The following is a 26,313-nucleotide window of genomic DNA, read 5'->3' as shown; positions in this document are numbered from 1 at the left end:
CGCCCTCTGGAACGAGCTACCTCCCGGAATACGGCTGATTCCGGATCTCCGTACTTTCCGTAAGGCCCTGAAGACGTTTTTATTTCAGCAAGCCGGCCTGGCCTGAATAGGTTTTAGGGGTTTTTTAATTGTATTGCTAGGGGTTTTAAATTGGGGTGGCCATTTAATTTAATTTATTCTTAATTATTTTAACTTTTATATTGCATGTTATTTTAATTCTCGGCTGTTCACCGCCGTCAGTCCCTTCGGGGAGAAGGGTGGGATATAAATTTAATAAATAAATAAATAAACAACAACCAACACGAAACAAAATGGAAAATATTGTAATAACAACTGACATGGTGGCAAAACAAGCAAAGGTGGTCAAGAACTGGAGTGCACCTGGCCTGGACGAACTGCATGGATACTGGCTAAAACACCTGACCAGCCTCCATCACTGCAGGGCCTCTCAATTTGATCAAATGCTTCAAAATGCAACAAGCGAAGAATGGTTAACAGCTGGTCGAACATACTTGATAATGAAAGATCCGGAAAAGGGCACAGAGCCAAGCAACTATCGCCCAATTACTTGTCTGCCAACAACATTCAAACTTTTTACAAGAATACTGGCAAATTCAGTATTCAGTCATCTGATGGAAAACAGTTTGTATCCAGTAGAACAAAAAGGAAATTATAAAAAATCAAGAGGAACAAAAGATCAGCTGCTCATTGACAAAATGGTACTAAAAAATGCAAAACGAAGGAAAATGAATTTAAATATGGCACGGATTGATTACAAGAAGGCATTTGACTCATTACCCCACAGCTGGATTAACCCTTGTCTGGAAAACTTTGGAATCAGCCAAAATATTTAAAAGCAAATATGCAAAAACGGAAAACAGTTCTAACAGCAAATGGGGAGAACATTGGTGAAGTCAACATCAGACAAGGAATCTTCCAGGGGGACTCACTTTCACCACTACTGTTCAACATCGCATTAATTCCACTGACAATAATCCTACGAAACACAAAACTGGGATACCAAATCTCAAGCCAACATGGCAAGATAAACCATCTACTATACATGGGTGACTTAAAAATGTATGCACAAAGCCCCATTGAATTTAAATCAATACTCAACACAGTTCAACTGTTGAGCAGCAACATCAAAATGAACTTTGGTCTTGAAAAATGTGCTATATTATCCATGTAGCAAGGAAAAATAGAAAAAATAGAAGGAATAGAACTGGAAAATGGAAACATAGTAAAAGCATTAGCAAAGGATGATGGTTACAAATACCTAGGCATATTGGAAGCAGATAACATCTTGAATGGAAAAGTCAAAAAGTCAACGCAAAAGGAATACATCAGGAGAATCCGCAAACTATTAAAATCAAAGCTGAATGCTGGAAACATAATTAGAGGCATTAATACATGGGCAGTTCTAGTGATACATTACTCAGCTGGAATCATCAACTGGACTTTGGCTGAACTGGAAAACTTGGACCGGAAAACACGCAAACTTTTGAATATGTACCACGCTTTATCTCCACAAAGTGACATCGACAGGTGTCTACCAAGAAAAATAGGGGGCAGAGGACTGTTGCAAATCCATCCAACTGTAGAAGAAGAAAAACAAAGTTTGAATGATTATGTGAACCAAAGTACAGAAAAATTGCTGCAGGCTGTGAAAACGGAGAACATTATAAAAACAACAGAAACAAAGGCAGAATATAAGGAAAAGCAACTGGATGACAGATTAAATGGATGGAAAACCAAAGCTTTGCATGGACAGCACTTGAAAAACATTGAAGGAAAATATGATGACAACTTTACATGGGCATGGCTTAAGAGGGGAACCATCAAGAAAGAAACAGAAGCAGTGGTAGGTTCCTCCTGGTTCGGTCCGGTTCGGCTGAGCTGGTAGCGGTGACGATATGATGTCACTGAACCAGTTCTCCCCCTCCCCTCCCCGCCCTCCCCCACTCACCCACCCACATTATTCTTACCTTTTATTTGGTCCCACCCCCAATCTATTGCTGCCTCCTGAGTCCCAGCTGATGACTAGAGGGAAAAAAACTGTTTAAACTCTTGCTGCGGGGCTTCAAAGGGCCGTCCTACAGCTGATCAGTGTTAAAAGCAAACAAATGAGTCGGGCCGTAATTGCGAGGACTGGTCGTAAGTGCGAGGACCTTCCAGAAATGACTCTGACCAGCTAGCCGCGCCCACCCAGTCACATGACCTCCAAGCCACATCCACAAAATAAGCCACGCCAACAGAACCAGTAGTAAAAAAATTTAGAACCCACCCCTGAACGGAAGGTTTAATACTCGCTGCTCAAGAACAAGCACTACAAACTAATACCATGAAAGCAAAGATACAAAAATCTACTGACAATCCAAACCGCCGACTTTGCAACAACACAGTCGATTGTTTCACATTTAATATGTGGATGCAGCAAAATCGCACAAATTGATTACAAAGCTAGACATGACCGAGGTGCTAAATTAATTCACTGGTCATTATGTAAAAAATACGACTTTCCTGTATCCAAAAAGTCATGGGAACATAAAGTGGAAAAAGTTATAGAAAATGAGAAGGTGAAGATCTTGTGGGACTTTCGAATACAGACAGATAGTCACTTGGAACACAACACGCCAGATATCACATCTTTTAATGACTCCATAAACCCTTGCAGGGTGGAGTCTGGGCAACTGAATGGAGCTAGCAGAGTGTTTTAATGGCCGGATCCCCTTCCTGTCGCCAATGTGAAGTTATGAAATTGAAACAAAATGGCGATTTGCATGACTAAAGGAAATTGTCGATTGTAGAGGGACACCTTCTGGTCTAAAAAGAAACATTGTAACTGATTTCTTTTTTGGGAACAGATAACAACCGCGGGATTTTGGAGATGGAGCTGTTTTTTCTTTGTCTGCAGACAATTTGACTTTGTTGAAAAAAAAGGGAAAGTATGATGGAACTCTTATAATTGGGCTAATTGGCGCAGGAACAAAAGAAGTTAAATGGTGCAGGAACAAAAGAAGAAAACTGATGTGATTTGTTTGAAATAGAAGTAAGAAAAAGATCTAAATTGATATATGGAGAATAAAACTGTGAACATTGAAACTGAAATGGAATATATGTTACAGACAAGGAAAGGAGTGACATACACACGGCTGGAAAAAAGAAGATAGAAACAATGTGATTAAAAATAAAGCAATGTATAGATGGACAGTAATAATAAGAAGGAGGTTTTTATAAATTAATAAAAATGAATATGAATATGAGAAAAATTTGATATAATATGTAAAAAGCTGAAATAAAGAAAAAAGTAAGAATATGAGAGGAATAGAATATATTAACAGAAATTTACTAATTTATATAAGGAAGTGTTTGGAGTAAGAATTAAGCCTCATTGTTAAATTGTTATAAAAATGTTAATGATAATGTGATTGAATATTAACAAGTAATGTATTGATGGATGGTATAATTTTAAAAAAGGGGTGATTATGCTGGGATAAGCAGCAAAACATAGAGAATTATACTGGGTGTAATAGTAAAATATTAAGAAAATTATGCTGGGTTTGACAGCAAAACAAGATGATTATACTGGGAATAACAGTAAAGACAAAAATAATTATGCTGGGGTTGACAGCAAAAATGATGATTATACTGGGAATAACAGTAAAACCTAAGAAGACTATGCTGTGATTAACAGCCAAAAGAGGATGATTAAGAGGAAGATTATATACTGGGATAAACTTTTAGAAATAAAGATGACCATGCTGGAATTGATATTAATAATGAAATAATTATGTTGTGATTAAAAAGATTAAGCTGAGATAAATAGTAAAATGAAGATGATAAATGCTAACAGTTAAAATACTGCATAAATACTTTGTTGATTTATGCCTTTAAGATATATCCATCCATGTTAAAAGGAAAAGAAATTGAAATGATATTGAATTAAGGATTTTAAGATTAGTGTAATGGGTTTTAAGAATTTTTTTCTTTTTTTAGCTAGAATTTAGGGTAATAATGTTAGAGAAAATTAAGTTGTGTTATTTGAAAATTAAAATTTGTGGTGAAATAATAGAAGGTAATTAATTTGTGTAAAATGATATGTTAGGAATTTTTTTTTCTTTTTTCCTTTTTTTTTTATGGTAATTAGCGGGGATTTGGGAAAAGCTTTTGTTAAAGAGGAATTGGTAATTGTACCTACTTATGACCAGATCAATGGCTCGTTCCGAAAAGATTTTTGTATGTTTATGTGTGTTAAAAAAAATTTAAAAAAATTGTTCGGAAAAAAAGGGGGGGGGAAAAAGGATATAAATAGGCAAAACATAGCCATAAACACATAGAATGATTACATATAAATGGGAACAGTAGGATAGGGACGGTAGGCACGCTGGTACGCTTATCATGCCTGTCCTATTGTCCCCATGACATCTCATGAGCAAAACAACTCTTCCTCTTTTATCAGAAGACAACAATAACAAAGATCCCGATTGAAACGTTGAGAGACAAAACATGTATCAATAATCCCATTGCTGAAAATCAGATGAGCTTGCATTTTGGGATCTGCTTCTTGAACATGAGATCCCTCTGACCATAACTGCTCCCTCCTCCACCTTCCCCTTGCCTGAAGCATACAACTTATTTCTGTTCTTCTTCTCCTCCTCCCACATGACAAAACCTACTCTGTCCATCCAATTTCCTCTGCTCCTTGGTCTCGTGTTATTGGCTGTAGCCCCTAAATAAGAACTGTTCATCCTTGACGGACGATTTCAATCAACTGAATTTAGCATCTCCGGCTGCATCTTCTTTGTGGCACCAAGATTTAGGAAGCTCTTGGTTCTAAACACCTCTAACCAGCAAGCGGCACCGCAAGAACTAATTTTGGTGAAAGGGAAATCTGGAGTGTAGGACCACAACACAAGGATTATTCCTTCCTTTGACCGGTCGACCAAGGTAATAAAATGGGAATTCAAACATAAACAAGTTGTATGCATCAGGAAAAAATGGAATCTCGCTATGGTTCCAATGCAATGAAGATGACGATGACAAATGGTTGTTAATAGATTTTGGATGTATGTTTTGGTGATCCATGTTTTGGTGATATCTGGACCATCATTTTTGGAGCATGTGTACAACAGGGATTGTTTAGAGATGCCTATTCTCAAAATAGTGGGGGGAAGTTGTCCAGAATTAAAGGAAGAAAGGAAGAGACAGAGCAGATGAATCTGGAGAAAATGATTAGAGCAGTATTTTTCAACATTGGCAACTTCAAAATGTGTGGACTTTTAACATCTAGGAATTCCCCAGCCACTGGGTGGGCTGAGGAATTTATGATGTGGAAGCCCATGCATCTTATTTTTATTTTATTTACTTATTTATTTTATTTGTCAAGCATATATAAGATAACAGATGTAAATATAAAAATGATTATGGATACATGAAATGGATACGAATAAAAAGGGACATTAGGACAGGGACGGTAGGCACGCTGGTGCGCTTATGCACACCCCTTACAGACCTCTTAGGAATGGGTGAAGTCAACAGTAGACAGCTTAAGGTTAAAGTTTTGGGGATTTGGGGAAGAAACTACAGAGTCAGGTAGTGCATTCCAGGCATTGACCACTCTGTTACTGAAGTCGTATTTTCTGCAATCGAGCTTGAAGCGGTTGACCTTGAGTTTGTATCTATTATTTGCTCGTGTATTGTTGTGGTTGAAGCTGAAGTAGTCATTGACAGGTAGGACATTGTGGCAGATAATTTTATGTACTATGCTTAGGTCAGACTGAAGTCGACATAGTTCTAAATTGTCTAAGCCCAAAATTTGGAGCCTGGTGGCATAAGATATTTTATTGCAGGTAGAGGAATGGAGGACTCTTCTTGTGAAATATCTCTGGACTCTCTCGATTGTATTTATGTCCGATATGCAGTGCGGGTTCCAGACAGATGAGCTGTATTGGAGGGGGATGCTTCTTTGTAAATTGCATTGATCTCATATTCTTTCTTCATCTTACATTTTTGAGGTATACACAGTGAAAGCTAGGTTTAAACAATTGGGGAACACAAATGGGTGAGAGCTGGATCCTATATTTACAAGCTATAAATAGATACAGTCATCGCCAAAATTATGGAAACCTTTTGGGAAAAGTATATTTTCTAAAACTAGCTAATAACACTACTAATCTTAACCCAACTCTTCTTTCTTGGAGAGCCCAGCCAGCTTCTTCCTTTCATGAGAAACCTCGTGCTCCTGCTATTTCAGATCACAAGCTCCGTTGCCCCAGGGAAGCTTGTCTTTCCAGAATGATGACAGGTCACCGTCCATTGACGGGCAAGGAGGGAGCGATTCTGCACTAATTTGCCATTAAACCACAGCACGAGGATTGTGTCTATAGAAGAGCTGCGTAGAAAGTTCAGCTTCTGGTATAGCTAAATCTTTTTCGGCCTCCTGTGTGCACTACAGTAGTGGCCAAAATTGTGGAAACCTTTTGGGAAAATGTTATGTACTGCCAAGAAAATTATGTGGATGTGTCCATAAAGTCAGAACCGGTTTGACTTAGCGGTTAAGGCACCAGGCTAGAAACCAGGAGATTGTGAGTTCTAGTTCTACCTTAGACATGAAAGCTACCTGGGTGACCTTGGACCAATTCTTCTCTTCCAATTCTCAACCCATCTCAATGGATTGTTGTGGTGGGGTTAAAAGGAGGAAGTTATGTTAGATAAGTTAGATAAATATCTGCCTTGAGTTATTTATACCAATAATAAAGGCGGGATAAAAATAAATAAACTAAGAAGTAAGTCAGCAGGCTTGAAAGAAACTTAACTGATTTTACTAGAATACTAGTTGTCATTTCAACCTACAGTAGTGGCCAAAATTGTGGAAACCTTTTGGGAAAAGTGTATTTTCTAAAACTAGCTAATAACACCACTTTTTTTTTTTAGTAGTACCATAAAATTATATATCAATGGAAAGATAATTTAATCAAGAATGCAATGCAATAACCTTTATGAATGATTTGCTATTAGAATAGCAGTTACAGTATAAAGAAGAAAAGTGAAACACGTAGAAAAAAATGAGATACACAAAAATGATCACCATGTCAGTTAATACTTCATTGGGTATTTAGCATGAATGACGGCCTTACAACGTCTTCCCATGGAGCGAACCAAGTCTTTTAGTTCTGCAGCTGTTCTAATGTGAAACCAAGGTAGAATGATGGCTTCTACTAACTGGGTTTTATTGCTGGGTCGCTTCTGACTAGCAAGTTTCTTTAGTCGGCTCCCTAGATTTTCAATTGAGTGAAGGTCTGGGCTATTCCCAAGCCATTCCAGCAGTGGAATAGGATTATCTTGAAACTCCAAAAAAAAAGTGGTGTTATTAGCCATCGAACCTCCAAAATACACTTTTCCCAAATAATTCCCTCAACGCTGTCAAACTATTCACTAAGTCTGCATTATTATTACTATTATTCTTCTCATCGCTCCTCCCACTTACGACCGTATGACTGTAACTTGTTGCTGTATCCTTACAATTTATATTGATTGTTTCCTAGTATGATTTGATTGCTTATTTGTACCCTAAGACTATCATTAAATATTGTACCTTATAAATCTTGATGAATGTATCTTGTCTTTTATGTACACTGAGAGCTTATGCACCAAAGACAAATTCCTTGTGTGTCCAATCACACTTGGCCAATAAAGAATTCTATTCTATTCTATTCTATTCTATTCTATTCTATTCTATTCTATTCTATTCTATTCTATTCTATTCTATAACAATACTATTGTCTCGCTTCCACTTTCATTGGTACAAGAGATGCTCCTAGTGACATTGGAGGGAAGGGCTTTAGTTCTTCCCCAAATCTTACGTAGTTTCCATCAGTAGATCCATGAGGGTCTAGTCTATCAAGAGGTGGAAATGACACTTGTAAGATGGTGCGTGCCCAGCTTCCTATTTGCTCCAGGAACCTTAAACATCACCTTGCCATCTGTCAATTCTAACATTTTCCTTTTAACTTGGAATGCCACATGTTCTATCTTTTGAGTTTACTTCTTGTCTTCTAGAAGTTACAGAAGCAGATACCTATTTATCTGCAACTCTAGGGTTTAATTCATCAATTTTAATGGCAAATTTCTATGGCAATTGTAGAAGAGTCTCTGAGATCCACTTAGACATGGGTTCCGTGGATTGCCTATCCTTATCCTCTATGCACAATAATCAAATGAAAAGAAAATCATGCTTATATTAATATCACTTTTTTGTTTTCTCTCTTGTTATCCAGATCCTTGTAAGTGTCTTCCACCTGCAGATGAGAATAGGACATTTTAGGAGACATCGCTAACAGTGCAATGCTCAACACACACAAAACTGTGTGGGTTTTTGACCTTGGCTTCCCCATGGGTAGACATCTCACTGCTCTAGTGTTGGCCTCCTGCCTGATCTTGGGTGTCTCCAGCCAGACGGCCAACAGCTTCAAAGACAGCACCATATCTTTGGAGATTCTGGGAGAAGATCCAACTTTCAAAATTATCCATCCAGATCATAGAGTCCCCTCCAACAAGTCAAAGGACTTTTCTGGAAATGCCATCCCACAAGCTCCTCTACCAGTCATGTGTACGAAGCGAACAGAAATCCGAGAAGCCTTCAAATACATCAACACATTTGTCTCTTGTACTATCTTCATAGTGGGCATCATTGGAAATTCCACCCTGCTAAGGATCATCTATAAGAATAAGTGCATGAGAAATGGGCCCAACGTCCTCATTGCCAGCCTTGCTCTTGGAGACCTCTTCTACATCCTCATTGCTTTGCCCGTAAATGTCTATAAGGTATTTATTCATTTTATTCATCTACTTATAACTTACCATTGCTATTCAACTGGGCTTATCACGTTGCTATGACCCCTTCCTTTCAAAGCCAGCTCCACTTGATTGATCAATGAGATGAAGTCAACAGATGCTCAAATATAAGGTTGGTATAATATAATAGTAGCACATGCATGATGTAAAAAGATGCATCTGCTTGGGATGTAGCCAGGAAGAGTCCCTAGAAATTGGCACCATCCATGTAAGTAGCTACAGAAAATTCCCCAATCTCATCCCTGATGTCAAGTAATTGTTAGTTATCGTTCTGTAGCTCAACAGCCAGAAGTTGATCAGATGTTATAAAGGCAGTTGAAAATTTGTCTGAATAGCAGGGATGCCAATGGTCCTTTTCAGAGAACAGGCCATCTAACCTGGCAAGTTCTGCTGCTTCTGGGACTTATAGTTTGAAATGGTACAGTCCAGTGGTGGGTTGCCCCCGGTTCAGACCGGTTCACAAGAACCGGTAATAAAACCAGCGGGAGGCCCTGCCACTGCCCCGGATGTCGTCATCAGCGATCCCATTGCGAACCGGTAGTAAAGGTAAGTAGAACCCATCCCTGGTACAGTCCAACAGAAAGAAAGGGATGTGAATGTCTAGCCTAATGAAGAAAAGGCTTAGAGGAGATCTAATAGTCATCTTCCACTACTTAAAGGGTTATCACAGGATAGAGAACATTGATTAGGGGTGACATAATAGCAGTGTTCCAATATTTGAGGGACTGCCACAAAGAAGAGGCAGTCAACCTGTTCTCTAAAGCACCTGAAAGCAGGACAAGAACCAATGGAAGGAAATTAACCAAGGAGAGAACCAACCAACCAACCAACCAACTATTACCATCTGGCAGACAGTACAGGATAATAAAACAAGGACAAATAGGCTGAAAAAACAGCTTCTATCCCAGAGCAATAACCATATTGAATTCTACGGTATAGTGCAATATCGCGTTTTCAATTTCAATTATATAGAATGCAAAGGATGTATGTTTGTGCTTTTTATAGTTATAATGTACACTGAAGACGGCATTTAATTTCTTTGTACCATGTGCAATGACAATAAACTAAACTAAACTAAACTAAACTAAACTAAACTAAACTAAACTAAACTAAACTAAACTAAACTACCAACTTCACAGAGCAGAAAACATGCATGTAGAAGGATAATGCTTGTGAAGAAGGCACAGAAGAGATTGTACTTCCTGAGAATGCTCAGGAAGATAAATCTATCTCAGCATCTACTTCTGTCCTACTATCGCAGCAGCATTGAGAGTGTCCTGACGTACGACAGGTATAAGTATAAACATGGACATGAACAAGGAATGAGTACAAGTAAATGGGGACAGTTTTTTTTTTTTTTTTTTAAATTTGATTTATATGCCGCCCTTCTCCGGAGACTCAGGGCGGCTTACAATGAGTTAAGCAATAGCCTTCATTCTTTTGTATATTTTATACAAAGTCAGCTTATTGCCCCCACAAACTGGGTCCTCATTTCACCTACCTTAGAAAGGATGGAAGGCTGAGTCAACCTTGAGCCTTGGAGAGATTCGAACCAGCAGAAATTGCAGGCAGCTGTGTTAATAACAGGGTGCACTAAACCCCTGTACTATCAAGGCTCTTGACAGTGGGACAGGGATGGTAGGCATGTTGATGCACTTATGCACACCCCTTACAGACCTCTTAGGAATGGGGTGAGGTCAACAGTAGACAATCTAAGGTTAAAGTTATGGGGGTTTCGGGAAGAAACCACAGAGTCAGGTAGTGCATTCCAGGCATTGACCACTCTGTTGCTGAAGTCGTATTTTCTGCAATCGAGTTTGAAGCGGTTTACCTTAAGTTTGTATCTATTGTGTGCTCGTGTATTGTTGTGGTTGAAGCTGAAGTAGTCATTGACAGGTAGGACATTGTGGCAGATAATTTTATGTACTATGCTTAGGTCAGACTGAAGTCGGCGTAGTTCTAAATTGTCTAAGCCCAAAATTGTCTGCGCCTGGTGGTGCAGCAGACTAATAGCCTGTTATTATCATCCAGCTGCCTGCAATTAATGCTAGTTCGAATGTCGCCAGGCTCAAGGTTGACTCAGCCTTCCATCCTTTCTAAGGTAGGTAAATTGAGGACCCAGTTTGTGGGGGCAATAAGCTGACTTTGTATAAATATACAAAAGTATGAAGGCTATTGCTTAAAAAAGCATTGTAAGCCGCCCTGAGTCTCCGGAGAAGGGCGGCATATAAATCAAATTAAAAAAATAAAATAAAATTTGGAGCCTGGTGGCATAAGGTATTTTATTGCGGGTAGAGAAATGGAGGACTCTTCTTGTAAAATATCTCTGGACTCTCTCAATTGTATTTAGGTCCGATATACAGTGCAAGTTCCAAGCATATTCTAGCTGTGGAAGTACAGTTAGAAGGTCATCAAGATTTCCAAATTGGGATAATCCTCGTAATCCGTCTTTCAACCCACCAGTGAATCACAAGACCGTAACCTTTAGTGTGGAAAAACTACGGTTCTGAAATTTGAACGATGGGTTCAAAACATAAAACAAAGAGGAAAAAAAATATTTTTCGTTACTCAATAGACTATGACAACGGTCAATATTTTTTTTTGTCTCTTTACTTGAATTATTCCAGTTGTTATTTCTTCACACAAGCAAGTAAAAAAAAAAATCAACCAAAACACATACAGTAACAGTAACCGAGTTGGAAGGGACCTTGGAGGTCATCTAGTCCAACCCCCTGCTCACACAGGAGACTTCTACTAGGGATTCGAACCGCTGAGCTTTTTGAGCAACAAGCTCAGTGTATTAGCCAATGAGCCACCAGAAAATTCTACTTTCAGTTAAATCTAAAACAAAGCAGTCTTTAATGATTCCTACAGTAAACATTTCTTAATGTAATTTACACGGAGTTTTTAAAGAAGGAAACAAACACTTATTGAGTCTTCCTAAATCCTGTTTACACTTATTAGATCTGGGGTTCTTTACTCATTCCTCATTCACCTTATCATAAGCTTTATTTGGAGCCATTCCACGTATTACAAATACTTCTCAGTCTAACCTCAATGGCTCATTTATTTATACATCAATTTGTATACCACATGATTTCAGACTCCTGGCAGTCTACAATTATTTAAAAAAAATCAGTTTAAGCAAAGGACTACCATCCAATCTCGCACAGCATTAAAACAAGAAAAGAAAGAAACATCCATTAAAACACCAATTTGCAAGACAGCCCAACTGCCATTAATGCTTACAGAATAATCTTCACAATTTTGCGGGATGTTACTAGTGTCAACTTGCAAAGCTTTCAAGTTGCCATGAGCAGGAGGGAGGGAGAACTGAAGTGAATTCCATACATTCTTTCTGACCGCAATCAGAAGGAGGGTGTTAGGTTTCACAGCCAGCCAAAGTGGGTAATTGGAGAATGTGATTTATGACATGGCCAGAGAGGAGGGGAGAGACAGGGTCATAGGGGAACGTAAATCTACGTGGGATCAGTCCTAACTGCATCCGAGTATTGCCGGAATGTTGCTCCTAATAAATGGCTATATTTCCTTTGAAGTTTGGATCATGGCTCGTGAATTAATTAGGGCATCTTTTGGAAACTTGACAACTAGGTTAGGGGCAGTGGTGGGTTTTGAAATTTTTTACTACTGGTTCTGTGGGTGTGGCTTGGTGGGCGTGGCATGCTTGGTGGGCGTGGATTGGTGGGTGCGGCAGGGGAAGGTTACTGCAAAATCCCCATTTCCTCTCAGTCAACTGGGACTTGGGAGGCAGAGAATAGATGGGGGTGGGGCCAGTCAGAATTTTTACTACCGGTTCTCCGAACTTCTCAAAATTTCAACTAACGGTTCTCTAGAACTGGTCAGAACCTGCTGAAAACCCCCCTTCTGGTTAGAGGTGCTTTAGATATCTCTCAAGGAAAGTATTCCTTGAGAGATATTTGAGTAGGTAAAAGTAAAGGAGTCCCTGCAGATTTTAATATCTGCCTTGACTACTAGTCGTTTCAAGAGTTAAGGTTAGAATTAGGGATAGGGTAAGGTTTAGTGTTAGGGTTAGGGTTAGGGTTGAGCCAGCACTGTTTAAAGAGATTTCTGTGGTCATGTGGCCAGTATGACATCACGGAGTGCTGTGACCCACCAAAGTGGTACCTATTTATCTACTCGCATTTGCATGCTTTTGAACTGTTAGGTTCATTTGCTGGGATGAGAATGGGAGGTCACCCCGTCATGTAGCTTTCCAGCCAACAAGCTCAGCATCTTAAAACCACTGAGCCATCTGTGCTGTCCAATTTCACAGGGTGGAGGCAATTAAATGAAGGATTTCTCAGAGTGTATACCTCTTAGGGACCTCCATCAACATTCTCTCTTGGCTAGAATTGGCAGGATCTGTTTAGGAAAGATAGTTCTGTAGCCCATAAGTTAAGTTAGAGTTATTATCCCCATGGGCAGCAGAGTAGTTCACGTGGAGTGTTGTTGCTATCTCTGTGTAGGACTTCGGGATTTAAGTCCAAGTTGAATTTGGAGGAAGGCTCTCCACTTATAGAAGGACTTGCTTAAATTACAACAGGGGTGTAGATCCGCAGGGCCACGGCCCGTGGGGTGCTTAGATCCGGCCCTGGAACAGCGAAGGCCTGGCCTGCAGCGTCTCTGCCACCAAAAATGGAGCTCAGGAGGGCCGCTGGTGGCCTTGCAAGCTTCATTTTCACTGGCAGAGAGTTGCAGGAGGCCGTTGGAGCTGGAAACAGAGCTCAGGAGGCTGATTTCACTGACAGAGTGCTCAGGCCACAACAGGCGCCTCTGACACGAGTGACGTCGAGCTGGCCATGCCCACCCCATCCCCCCGAGGTCAAACACAACCCTGATGCGGCCCTCAATGAAATCGAGTTTGACACCCCTGAATTACAATATTTTTTTTTCAAATCAGTGAAATAATAAGCATGGATATCCGAATTCTGCTCCTCCAACCATGGCTAGATAATTAACTTGTAAGACAATGACCTGGTGGCCCCACTGTTCTCCTAAAGCCATCTAGGAAATTGACTGGAACATAATCTCCACTCTTGAAGGACGTCATCTCAAAAGGACTGCTTCTTTCAACCCATTTCAACAAATAGTTCGCCCTGTTTCTGTGATATTTGTAGTTGTTTTATTTTGCATTCATTTCAGTCTCAACTCCAATCCCTTCTTTCTTTCTTTATTTATTTATTGACTAGAGCCTAATGATCAATCATGGTACTTTAATCAGGTTGATCTTTTCAACAGACCTTCAACTGAGCTGCAGTTGGAAAATTATTGTCCCAGGTCTTATGAAAATCAGGGATGAGTAATTAAAGATTTCTAGATTAACAATGATCTCAGAGCTCCAGTTAAGGTCTAGAGATGCTAGAAATTGTTGCATTGCAACCAATGGGTTATCTTACTTAGCAGATGGTAAGAAATGGCTAACTTGGTCTAAGCAATGAAACAAACCACATCAGGCCTACTTTGTTCCTGGATAAGGCAACTTCAGGAAATACCAGGACTGTGAGTTACATTAGGGAAGTCAAAAGTTTATCTGGGAAAGTAAGAGAAAGCTACTTCTGTACTGCCAAGAAAATTATGTGGATATGTCCATAAAGTCAGAACCAGTTTGACTTAGCGGTTAAAGCACCAGGCTAGAAACCAGGAGACTGAGTTCTAGTTCTACCTTAGACATGAAAGCTAGCTGGGTGACCTTGGACCAATTCTTCTCTTCCAATTCTCAACCCATCTCAATGGATTGTTGTGGTGGGGTTAAAAGGAGGAAGTTCTGTTAGATAAGTTAGATAAATAACTGCCTTGAGTTATTTATACCAATAATAAAGGCGGGATAAAAATAAATAAACTAAGAAGTAAGTCAGCAGGCTTGAAAGAAACTTAACTGATTTTACTAGAATACTAGTTGTCATTTCAACCTACAGTAGTGGCCAAAATTGTGGAAACCTTTTGGGAAAAGTGTATTTTCTAAAACTAGCTAATAACACCACTTTTTTTTTTTGAGTAGTACCATAAAATTATATATCAACGGAAAGATAATTTAATCAAGAATGTAATGCAATAACTTTTATGAAGGATTTGTTATTAGAATAGCAGTTACAGTATAAAGAAGAAAACTGAAACAGGTAGAAAAAAATGAGATATACAAAAATGATCAGCATGTCAGTTAATACTTCGTGGGGTAACCTTTAGCATGAATTACGGCCTTACAAGGTCTTCCATGGAGTGAACCAAGTCTTTGAGTTCTGCAGCTGTTCTAATGTGAAACCAAGATTGAAGGATTGCTTCTATTAACTGGGTTTTATTGCTGGGTCGCTTCTGACTAGCAAGTTTCTTTAGTCGGCTCCATAGATTTTCAATTGGATTAAGGTCTGGGCTATTCCCAGGCCATTCCAGCAGTGGAATAGGATTATCTTGAAACTCCCTCCCCCCAAAAAGTAATGTTATTAGCCATCAAACCTCAAAAATACACTTTTCCCAAAAAGTTTCCACAGTTTTGGCCACTACTGTAAATCACCGTATTCAAAGCGGTGTACTGTACAATTCTATTTCTATTTCTATTTCTATTTATTTGATTTGTATACCGCCCTACTCCTGAAGGACTCAGGGCGGTGAACAGCCAAGCAATAAAATACATAAATACAAAAATTTAAAAAACCAGTTAAAATCAAATTAAATCATTTTGGCCCAGACAAATTAAAACACCCCAATAATTTAAGAACAGATTTAAAATTTATATATTAAAAATTATATATATTAAAAGAGGGAGGAGATTAGGCCAAGCCTGCTTGATGGAATAAAAGAGTCTTCACAGCGCGGCGGAAGGTGCGCAGATCCGGGATCCTCCGTATCTCTGGGGGGAGCTCATTCCAGACGGTAGGTGCCCCCACAGAGAAGGCTCTCCCCCTAGGGGTCGCCAGCCGACATTGTTTGGCTGACGGCACCCGGAGGAGTCCCTCTCTATGAGAGCGTACTGGCCGGTGGGAGGCTATTGGTGGTAGTAGGCGGTCCCGTAAGTAAATTCTTATGGGACATTGATCGAAACTACTGATAGGACTGCAAATTTTGTCCATCCCATCTCACATTCTTATGTGATCATTGGACATTTATTTATGGGTCCTCCCCCTCCCCATTCAGCTGTGTGATATCCAGGGGTGAAATCCAGCAGGTTCTGACAGGTTCTGGAGAACCAGTAGCAGAAATTTTGAGCAGTTTGAAGAACCGGTAGCAGAAATTTTGAGTAGTTCGGAAAACTGGCAAATACCAGCTCTGGCTGGCCCCAGAGTAGGGTGGGAATGGGGATTTTCCAGTATCCTTCCCCCAGGAGTGGGGTGGAAATGGGGATTTTGCAGTATCCTTCCCCTGTCACGCCCACCAAGCCACGTCCACCAAGCCACACCATGCCTACCAAGCCACGCCCACAGAACTGGTAGGAAAAAAAAATTGGGCTTCACCACTGATGATATCTCTAATCACTTGCATTTTCTCTGCAATGGGACAAAATCTCAGGCATGAAATGTTCCTGCAGTCGAAGTAAGTCTCATTATGGAGAACTAATGTTGAGGTTCCTCTCCTTTGTTTTTCTTCCCAGCTTCTTGCAGAAGATTGGCCTTTCGGGGTGCAGATCTGTAAACTGGTGCCATTCATACAGAAGGCCTCTGTCGGCATCACTGTCCTCAGCCTTTGTGCTCTCAGCATAGACCGGTAGGTAATAAACTCTTCGGAGCATTTCCCGTTTGTTTTTACTGAATAATCTTTTCCGCTTGCAAATAGCGTCTCCTTCGTTTCCCTTCTAGGTACCGAGCTGTGGCTTCCTGGAGCCGCATCCAGGGCATTGGAATCCCCTTGTGGAAGGCGGTGGAAGTGACCTTCATTTGGGCTGTGGCCATCATCCTGGCTATCCCAGAAGCCCTTGCTTTCGACTTGGTGGAACTGGATTACCGTGAACAGACCCATTGGGTTTGCTTGCTGGCCCCTCAGCAAAAGTCCAGCTTTATGACGGTGGGTTTGTCAGAGTCTGCAGCAATCCAACCAGCACACAAGTAAATAATTCAGCAGGATCTGTTTATAGAAGAAACTTCTTTATATGCAATAACTAGCTGAATACCCATGCTCTGTTATGAAACTATGTGATCGGGCTTGATAAATTGACACTTACAGCTTGAAAATTAATGAGTAGTTATGATCGGCCTCTCTTCTCCCCTTCTCTCCCTCAGCCTTGTCCCACAGAAGCCTCTCCTCTCCCCTTCTCCCTCAGCCTTGTCCCACAGAAGCCTCTCCTCTCCCCTTCTCTCCCTCAACCTTGCCCCACAGAAGCCTCTCCTCTCCCCTTCTCTCCCTCAGCCTCGCCCCACAGAAGCCTCTCCTCTCCCCTTCTCTCCCTCAACCTTGCCCCACAGAAGCCTCTCCTCTCCCCTTCTCTCCCTCAGCCTCGCCCCACAGAAGCCTCTCCTCTCCCCTTCTCCCTCAGCCTTGTCCCACAGAAGCCACTCCTCTCCCCTTCTCTCCCTCAGCCTTGCCCCACAGAAGCCTCTCCTCTCCCCTTCTCTCCCTCAGCCTTGCCCCACAGAAGCCTCTCCTCTCCCCTTCTCTCCCTCAGCCTTGCCCCACAGAAGCCTCTCCTCTCCCCTTCTCTCCCTCAACCTTGCCCCACAGAAGCCTCTCCTCTCCCCTTCTCTCCCTCAGCCTTGCCCCACAGACGGCACCTCTTGCCGTCTTACCTGATTTCTAGCTCTGTCTCCCTAACCAGAGGAAATGGCGGGGACCGGCTGTGCATGCAGTTAAATATTTTCAGGAAGGGCTTATTTATGGGGGAGGGCTTACTTTCAGGGGAGGGCTTATTTTCAGGGGAGGGCTTATTTTCGAGAAGGGCTTATTTTCGAGAAGGGCTTGTTTTCGGGGAAACACAGTAATTCCAATTTCTGCACGCGAGTGAGCTCGGTGGTGCATTTCATTCCTCAAAGTTGTTTCTTTCTTATCCTCTTTCTACAGTTTTACAAGGATGTGAAAGACTGGTGGCTCTTTGGATTTTACTTCTGCCTGCCTTTGGCCTGCACTGGGGTCTTCTACTCCCTCATGTCTTGCGAGATGTTGAGCAAGAGCAATGGCATGAGGCTGGCCCTCAATGATCACATGAAGCGGGTGAGATCCTCCATAACTAAGATCAAGCAGTCTTTCATCTTTGGCTAAACACATGATGGGGAGAGGTTTCCTTACTTGAGCATTCTGTTTCCTGCCACTGTTCCATAATTGTCCATCTAAATCATGGTTTAGACGCAGTGGCACAGTGGCTAAGACGCTGAGCTTGTCGATCGAAAAGTCGGCAGTTCAGCGGTTTGAATCCCTGGGGCCGCGTAATGGGTGAGCTCCCGTTACTTGTCCCAGCTTCTGCCAACCTAGCAGTTCGAAACTACATAAAAAATGCAAGTAGGAAAATAGGGACCACCTTTGGTGGGAAGGTAACAACGTTCCGTGCGCCTTTGGCATTTAGTCATGCCGGCCACATGACCACAGAGATGTCTTTGGACAGTGCTGGCTCTTCGGCTTTGAAACGGAGATGTGCACCGCCCCCTAGAGTCAGGAATGACTAGCACATATGTGCGAGGGGAACATTTACCTTTACCTAAATCATGGTTGTCCAACCTTTTGGCTTGCCTGGGTTGTACTGAGTGAAGAGGAATTGTCTTGGGTCACATATATTTAATTTGATTTGATTTGATTTCATCATTTTATTTATATTATTTTATTTATTATTTTATTTCATTTCTTGTTTATCTTATCTTATTTATTATTTTATTTTGTTTCTTGTTTATCTTATTTTATTTATTTTATTTTACCATTGTATTTATTATTTTATTTATTTTATTTGATTGTAACTGTCTTTTCTTTTATTCTTATTCTTAGTTTATTTTACTTTATTTTATTTATTCAATATCTATAACCGCCCAACTCAAACAAGCGATTCTGGGTGGCTTCCAGTTCTAATCACAACTTATAATTAAAACAATTGAAAAGACAATAACACAATAAAAACATCTACAAAGTAAAAAAGCATAAGCAGCAGCTGCAGTGCTTCATCAACTAATAGTGAAACCAAGCCAATGATAAAATATTTAATATAGCAAATCTATGTAAAAACAAGTCTCCTTTATTTTTTTAAAAAATATTTTATTATCTTATGGGACCATATTAGTAGCTGTCCAGGGCTGTGTGTGGCCTACGGGTCACGGGTTGGACTCTGCTTGATATAAGTGGAGACTTTTGAAAAAGTTCACAGAAAAGCAACTAAGATGATCAAAGGCCTGGAGATTAAAACATAGGAAGAATGGCTGCAGGATCTGGGTTTGGCTAGTCTAAAGAAAAGAAGAATTAGGGGTGACATGATAGCAGTATTCCAGTATCTGAGGGGCTGCCACAAAGAAGAGGGGGTCAAATTATTCTCCAAAGCACCAGAAGGCAGGACAAGAAACAGTGGTTGGAAACTAATCAAAGAGAAAAGCAACCTGGAATTAAGGAGAAACTTCCTAACAGTGAGGACAATGAACCAGTGGAACAGCTGGCCTCCGGAAATTGTGGGAGGTTTTTAAGAAGGGACTAGACAGACACTTCTCTGAAATGGTATAGGTCAGTGATGGCAAACCTTTTTGCCGTCGCGTGCCAAAAGTGGAAGGACTGCCGGGTGTGTGTGTGTCGTGTGCGCCTGTGCCGATACCCATAATGAAATGCCCCCCATGCGCCCTGACCTCCCGCACTGCCCCGACTCCTGCACATGCACGCAGGAACCTCCTGCGCCCCTCGCACATGCGCGCACCACACACCCACACACACACACACCAATTTTGGGCCTAGCAGGCCTCCCTGAAGCTTCTGGAGGCTAGAAATGGCCCATTTCCTGACTTCCGATAGGCCTGTTTTTTGCCCTCTCCAGGCTCCGGAAGCTTTCATGGAGCCTGGGGAGGGCAAAAACAGCCTCCTCAGGCCCTCTGGAGGCTGGAAACGGCCCATTTTCAGACTTCCTGAAGGCCCATTTTTCGCCCTCCCAGAACCTCCGCGCGAGCCCTGTACTTACCTGGCATCCAAAACGGGCTGTGTGGAGACTCCTTGGAGGGGAGGGGCGGCATCGGCGGGGCCAGCCAAAAATCAGCTGGCCAGCGCGCGCATGCGCGGTGGGGGTGACCTAGGGCAATGGCTCGCGTGTCCACAGAGATGGCTCCGTGTGCCACCTGTGGCATGCGTGCCATAGGTTCACCATCACGGGTATGGGTTCTCCTTCTTGAGCAGGGAGCTGGACTAGAAGACCTCCAAGGTCCCTTCCAGCTCATTTTATACTATTCTAAATAATGGTCATTTAATTACCGGTATGTGTTTTGTTGATGCTGTCCTTGGTCCTGCTCTAGAGATGCAAAATAGCTCAGGAATTAATGGATCTCTTTCTTTGATAATTTGCTGATCCCCCGCTTTGACCCCAAAAGTACACTAGATGTTTAGTATATTATTCCATCCCGGTCTGGAATGTCAAATCATAATTACTGGAAGCTAGAGGAAGATGGGTGGATTCACCGTCAGGAGACAGCACCCAGCCATCAAAGTTAATAGCCATTGATAGATTCCACACCATGAATTTGTTCATCTCCTCTGGAGGTTATTTATATTAGCAGCCAAGAATACATCTTGTGGCACAAATTAATTGAACCCTGCATGGGGAAATAGTTCCCTGTGTTTAATTTTATCTTTTAAGGCCATCAGGACAATTTGCTTAAGTTTTTTTTTTTTTTTTTGAACTAAAATTGAGTTTTAATTTTTTTAAACCCTGCATTCAATAAAAGTAATAAAGACATTATTATTGCAAGAGTCATTTGTATGCAGAATGTGTGCATATATGCATTTATGTATGTGATCTTGCTATATATTTAGTGTTACGTATAGGAGGGGGATTCTTCCTTTTTTTTTTAAATTTTAACATAAACAAACGTAAAACACAAATACATGTAAACACTTATACATTAACAAAGAGTCAATCGACTAACTTCTAGAAAACCTTCGCATCGGTGATTAATGTCCATTTAACCAATTTTCCTTAATCATACTATTTACAAATTTACTTGCTTATACCTTAATATATTCATTGAAGTTCAGCAGTATCTTTCTACAATCATATTAACCATTTATTTATACAATCCTACGGCTCATCTCATGTATCTATTTCTACAATTCTTGAGTTATGTTCTCCTAATGTCCTATGTTGTTGGCCCTATCCGACAATTTGCTTAAGTTTTATTTGAAAGTTTTATATGGCTGTTCATCTCATCCTACGACTCTGAGTGGTTAACAGCAATTTAAGACCACTGTAACCCAAATAGATAAAGCAAGAAGAAAAGAGAAATAAGTGGGAAACAGGAAAAGGCTGAAGCTCATAAGGTCTGGCCTAAACATTGGAGAGGACAGGATGGAACAAAGTATGAGATAATCATTTGTCTTTTTTCTGATCTTCTCCTATTCGTTTCAATGATCACACGTGTGTTTTCCAGCGTCGAGAAGTGGCCAAAACGGTGTTCTGTCTAGTGGTCATATTTGCCCTCTGCTGGCTTCCTCTTCATCTCAGCAGGATCCTCAAAAAAACCATCTATAACCAACAAGATGCGGATAGATGTGAACTGCTTAGGTGAGATCAATATGCAGAAATGCCATGCGGTGATGGTTGAGACTTTTTTTTAAAAAAAATAATAATCCGAACGGTTTTGACAATTAGCCTTTTTGCTTTACTTATTGATTGTTAAGTGTATTGATTCAATTATGGCTGTGCCATCTTTCCACCCCAGCTGGACCTTCATGATAACATCCATTAAAAAGCTCCATAAAAATGTAAACAAGACAGCTACGAGCAGCACGCTCCTCTGATAACAGCAATGTAAAGTCTTGACATAGGGCTGTGAAGGAGTGAGGAACATCTGAAGAAGTTTGGTACAAACCATTGTCGAGATTTTAATGGCCTTTCCCCACAGGTGCTATTCAGCAGGTTCTGATAGGTTCTGGAGAACCGGTAGCAAAAATTTTGAGTAGTTCGGAGAACCGGCAAATACCACCTCTGGCTGGCCCCAGTGTGGGGAGGGAATGGGGATTTTGCAGTATCCTTTCCCCAGGAGTGGGGTGGGAATGGAGATTTTGAAGTATCCTTCCCCCAGGAGTGGGGAGGGAATGGAGATTTTGCAGTATGCCACGCCCACCAAGCCACCCCCACAGAACCGGTAGTAAAAAAATTTGAATTCCACTACTGCCTTACCCCAAAATACAAGGTATTCAGGCTGATCTAACTATTGATTTTGATCATAGAAGTGGATCTGGCATCATCAGGATCCAGGACAGTCCCAAACCATGTAGGAGATGTAGTACAGATAACTGTGATTGTAGATCCTTTGTCAAGATTGTTTCGCAAAGGTATTCTGCTATGTTTCAGGAAGCTCCTTCTGCAAGATAAGCAGAAGGTTCACTTAATTCAGGGTTCTCCAAACGTGGTAACTTTAAGACTTGTGGACATCAACTCCCAGAATTCCTCAGCCACTCAGGGGAATTCTGGGAGTTGAGGTCCATAAGCTTTAAAGTTGCCACTTCTGGAGACCCCTGGTTTAATTGAAGAGTCCCAGAGTGCACCAACCCTACAAGATCAAAGTAGCTGGGCAGATACTATGGAAGACAGGTGCTCCCTCAAGTAATCAAGCCCTGTGCCATGTACAGCTTTATAGGTATAGGCATGCCCACAACTGGTCACACTACTGTATCCTGAACCAGTTGGGGCTTCCAGGTGGTCTTCAAGGGCAGCTCCATGGAGAGTGCCTTGCAACAGTCAAGCCATAAACTAACCTGGGCATAAACAATCCTTTGGATAATCTGGATTTGGCTTGAACTAAAAGAATTTTCAAAGAAAAGAAACAACTTGACCTCAGCTCTGGTAATAGAGAAAGCTAAGCAGGTTAAATCCTAGTTAGTGTTGTGGCCCGACAGCGGCCAGTGAATCTGGCAGCAGATTCGGACAGTGAGGAGGTTGTGGAGGAACATGGGCCAGTCCTGGAATCTGGGGAAGGCTCTGATGCGGTTTCTGCATTGGTGGCAGAGAGGGGGCCAGGGCCATATGCCAGTTATCAGCTGCCTTCGGAGTCGGACATCAGTGGGGCAGACGAACAGCTGGGGCCTCTTCCCAGTGTGCGCATGCGCAGAGTTGCCAGACGAAGGGAACCGCTAAAGAACAAGGGTCGACTCGGGAGTAAGGCCACAGGTGGACAATGAATGGCCCCTCCCAGAGGAAATAAAAGAGGAGCGAAAGGGGAGTGGAGTTTGCAGGAGACAATTAGTTCATTCCTGCATTCTTGCCAAGTACTGTGGCCCTCTGAAAGATATCGGCCTGGCCACTCTCCAAGCCTGATAAAGGTCGGTCATTGTGAACTATCTTGAAAGACTGTGGAAGAAGGAAGATTTTGCTGGAGAGGAATTCACTGTAAATTAAATAAAGGGTTTTTTTGTCGGGATAAGATGTCTGCTTCATGGTTTGGGGAAGACTAGGTCAGAACAGTTAGTACTTGAATAGGATAAAGTAGGGAGGGCTACAGACTAGGTTGAGAAGTTGAAAAAACATCCCAGAATATGGGAAGGCAACTTGACTCTTCCATAGTCAAGAAAAGTGCTGGATATATTCTTGGAGTCTTCAAGAGTTGACTTTTGTCCTTGAAGATGTTCTCTTGCTTCATCTTAATGTTCTACATGACGACTCTTTCCTGTCTCCTTCCATCCAGTTTCCTTCTGGTGATGGATTACTTTGGCATCAACATGGCCTCTCTCAATTCCTGCATCAACCCCGTGGCTCTCTATTTTGTTAGCCGGAAATTTAAGAACTGCTTTCAGGTAAGAGAGTTGAAAAAAAATGGCATGGTAGGGAGGGAGGGAGGGATGATCTGTCCCCGTCCACACACACACACACAAACACAGCCAGCCGAGGGTTAAGGAAGCACTTGGAACACACCCAGGTCTTTATCTCCAACTTGGCAGCGATATACACACCGTCTGCCAAGTGCTTTTATTTCCACAGAAAACAGAAAGATAATATACTCAGCGTACAAGAGTCCAACAGAATTATTATTCCTCTTTCGGATGAGTTTCGGATGAGGCTTTAGTGACTATCCAAGGTTTACTTTTGTTCGTCACAAGGATCACTGGCCACCACCCTCTATTATATAGTCTCTGGGGTGTGGTCCAGTGACTCAGTTCTAATCCCTAGCACGCCTCCTGGGCTACTGCAATCGTTTATCACGCCTTCGGAGGTGTGCGTCCAGGAATGATGTCTCTCCTTCGCTCTCATCCGAGCCACCTGTCTCCCTGCTAATCTCCTCTCCCTCGGCCGGCACCTGAGACAGTGCCAGAGGGGAGGGGCCTGGAGAGGGAGGCCTGGCTGACTCCTCTTCCTCATGCTCGGAGCTTTCTTCCTCCGATGGGACAGGCTCAGAGGGCGGGGCCACAACAAGGGAGGGAAGGGGGACATGATGAACAGAGGCATCAAATCCGTACCACCAAAAATAGAGAGGAACACTTCGTTATTATTACTTCTCACGAAAGAAGGCACATATACATGTCTCAGGATAATGTTGCAGGGTCCAATCTTGAGTTGGTCATTGGGATCAGAGGTTTTGTCTTCCGAGCTTTCAGCCTTGTGCTGGAGCCCGTCCTCAGGAAACTTCTCTTTAGCCTAGAGCAATGATGGCTAACCTTTTCCGGACCGAGTGCCCAAAGTGCATGCAAAAGCGTGTGCATGCGAAGGTGCGTGCACATGTGTGTGAAGGCGTGTGCGCATGGACAAACCCCCAAATGCAATGTGCGCATGCACCCACTGCATGCACCCCATCGCCTGCGCGTGTGACATAATGTGTGAAGGCACAGCTACAATTAGTGACTTCTTGGCCTAACCTGAGCCAGGAAGAATGAGACAAACTTCCATCGGTGATTGATGATGATGTTTGTGATCTGTCAATCTCAACATATTCTCCTCCAATACCGGGTAAGGACAGATGAACCAGTACTGCTCGGAAACCTGTGCGGTCTCTCCAATCCTGCCCTAAATGACTCTTATCTCTTGTTTTGTTTCTCCTAGTCCTGCCTTTGTTGCTGGTGCCAACGACCAGCGCTTGGCATCCTCCCAACAGACGACAAGGGATCTGTGGGAAAATGGAAAGCCAATGGGCAGGAACTCGACCGGAGCAGTTCTCACCTGAGTAACAAGTGTAGTTCCACTTAGACCCAGGAAGAAACGAGATGAGGACATTTGGTTGGAATTCCGAGGTGGACATCTTGGATACGGGACCTTGGTTTGGGGTATTCCTCTTGAATTCAATTTTCTTCCCCAGGACTGAGCTTTGATCTCAATCATCTGACTTCAGTCACAGCTCCTTCAAAAAATCCATGCTAAAAATGTTGCTTTTCTCTTCTGTTCCTTTTTTTTTTTTTAATCTTTTAATGATCATCACCATTTTTTCTTTACTCATTCTTCCTTACAGAATAAAATATTGTTTAGGGCCGTAAGAATGGGCACAATCCAGGGTTTTCTGCTCTGTGTAAAGGGGATGACACCGAGCAGAAGACAGGGGCTGATACTGTGCCAGGAGAAAACAAAAAAGGGTTAAAGGTTGACCCAGACCTGAGTTTTTTTTCAGTGGACAAACATGGCTTGTCACTGTCTCCTCATCCAAGCTTCAGGATCATAACATTTCTTTTCTTTTTAAGATAAGTAGGTAGGAAGGAACGTGGTGGTCCAGGTGGTTAGGATGCTGGGTTGGAGGTTAGCAAGTCCGCGTTCGAGACCCAGGTGCTGCTGTGTAGTGGGGGTGAGCTCCCGTCATTCGCTCCAGCTCGACAGGGATATGAAAAGAGCCCCCGTGGCAAAGGTGATGTCACCGGCTAATCCTTTCAACCCAGAAGCACCTTAAACGGTGCCTCTTGACACAAATGGGAGAGGATGGGAAGATGGAATCTCTTCTTGCACTCCCCATGTTCCTTTCCACAAAAATGCAATGGGATTTGTAGTTCATCTGCAACAGAGCCTACATCAAAATGGCAGCATGCACAGCGACATCATAATTCAAACACGTGCGCCAAAGTCTGACATAAATATGTAAATGGCCCTTTTTTTATTTCTATGCTGCAGCATTTAATTGTATCATCCATTCCTTTTCCCACTAACAAAGGCCCATGATTAGGTGGCTAATGTCACTACTTATTCCTGTGATGAATAGCAATAGCAATAGCACTTAGACTTATATACTGCTTCACAGTACTTTTACAGCCCTCTCTAAGCGGATTATACAGAGTCAGCATATTTCCCCCAACAATCTGGGTCCTCATTTTACCGACCTCGGAAGGATGGAAGGCTGAGTCAACCTTGAGCCTGGTGAGATTCGAACTGCCGAA

At 41.9% G+C, this 26,313-nt stretch overlaps 1 protein-coding gene across 1 annotated transcript; it reads left to right on the top strand.

Moving 5' to 3' along the window:
- The first annotated feature begins 8,346 nt into the window (after window positions 1–8,346).
- LOC139322633 (endothelin receptor type B-like) lies at window positions 8,347–25,188 on the top strand. Its single transcript, XM_070951788.1, has 7 exons — window positions 8,347–8,826; window positions 16,460–16,572; window positions 16,665–16,869; window positions 17,860–18,009; window positions 21,396–21,529; window positions 23,652–23,760; window positions 25,001–25,188. The coding sequence occupies exons 1-7, from the start codon at window positions 8,347–8,349 to the stop codon at window positions 25,142–25,144; spliced, it is 1,335 nt and encodes a 444-aa protein (XP_070807889.1). The 3' UTR covers window positions 25,145–25,188.
- The last annotated feature ends 1,125 nt before the right edge of the window (window positions 25,189–26,313 follow it).

This window comes from Pituophis catenifer, unplaced genomic scaffold, assembly GCF_029215685.1.
Source record: "Pituophis catenifer annectens isolate HBS135680 unplaced genomic scaffold, rPitCat1.0.hap2 SCAF_11, whole genome shotgun sequence".
NCBI lineage: Eukaryota > Metazoa > Chordata > Lepidosauria > Squamata > Colubridae > Pituophis > Pituophis catenifer.
Note: the sequence above shows the minus strand (reverse complement) of the source record. Positions and strands in the feature narration are given on the sequence as shown.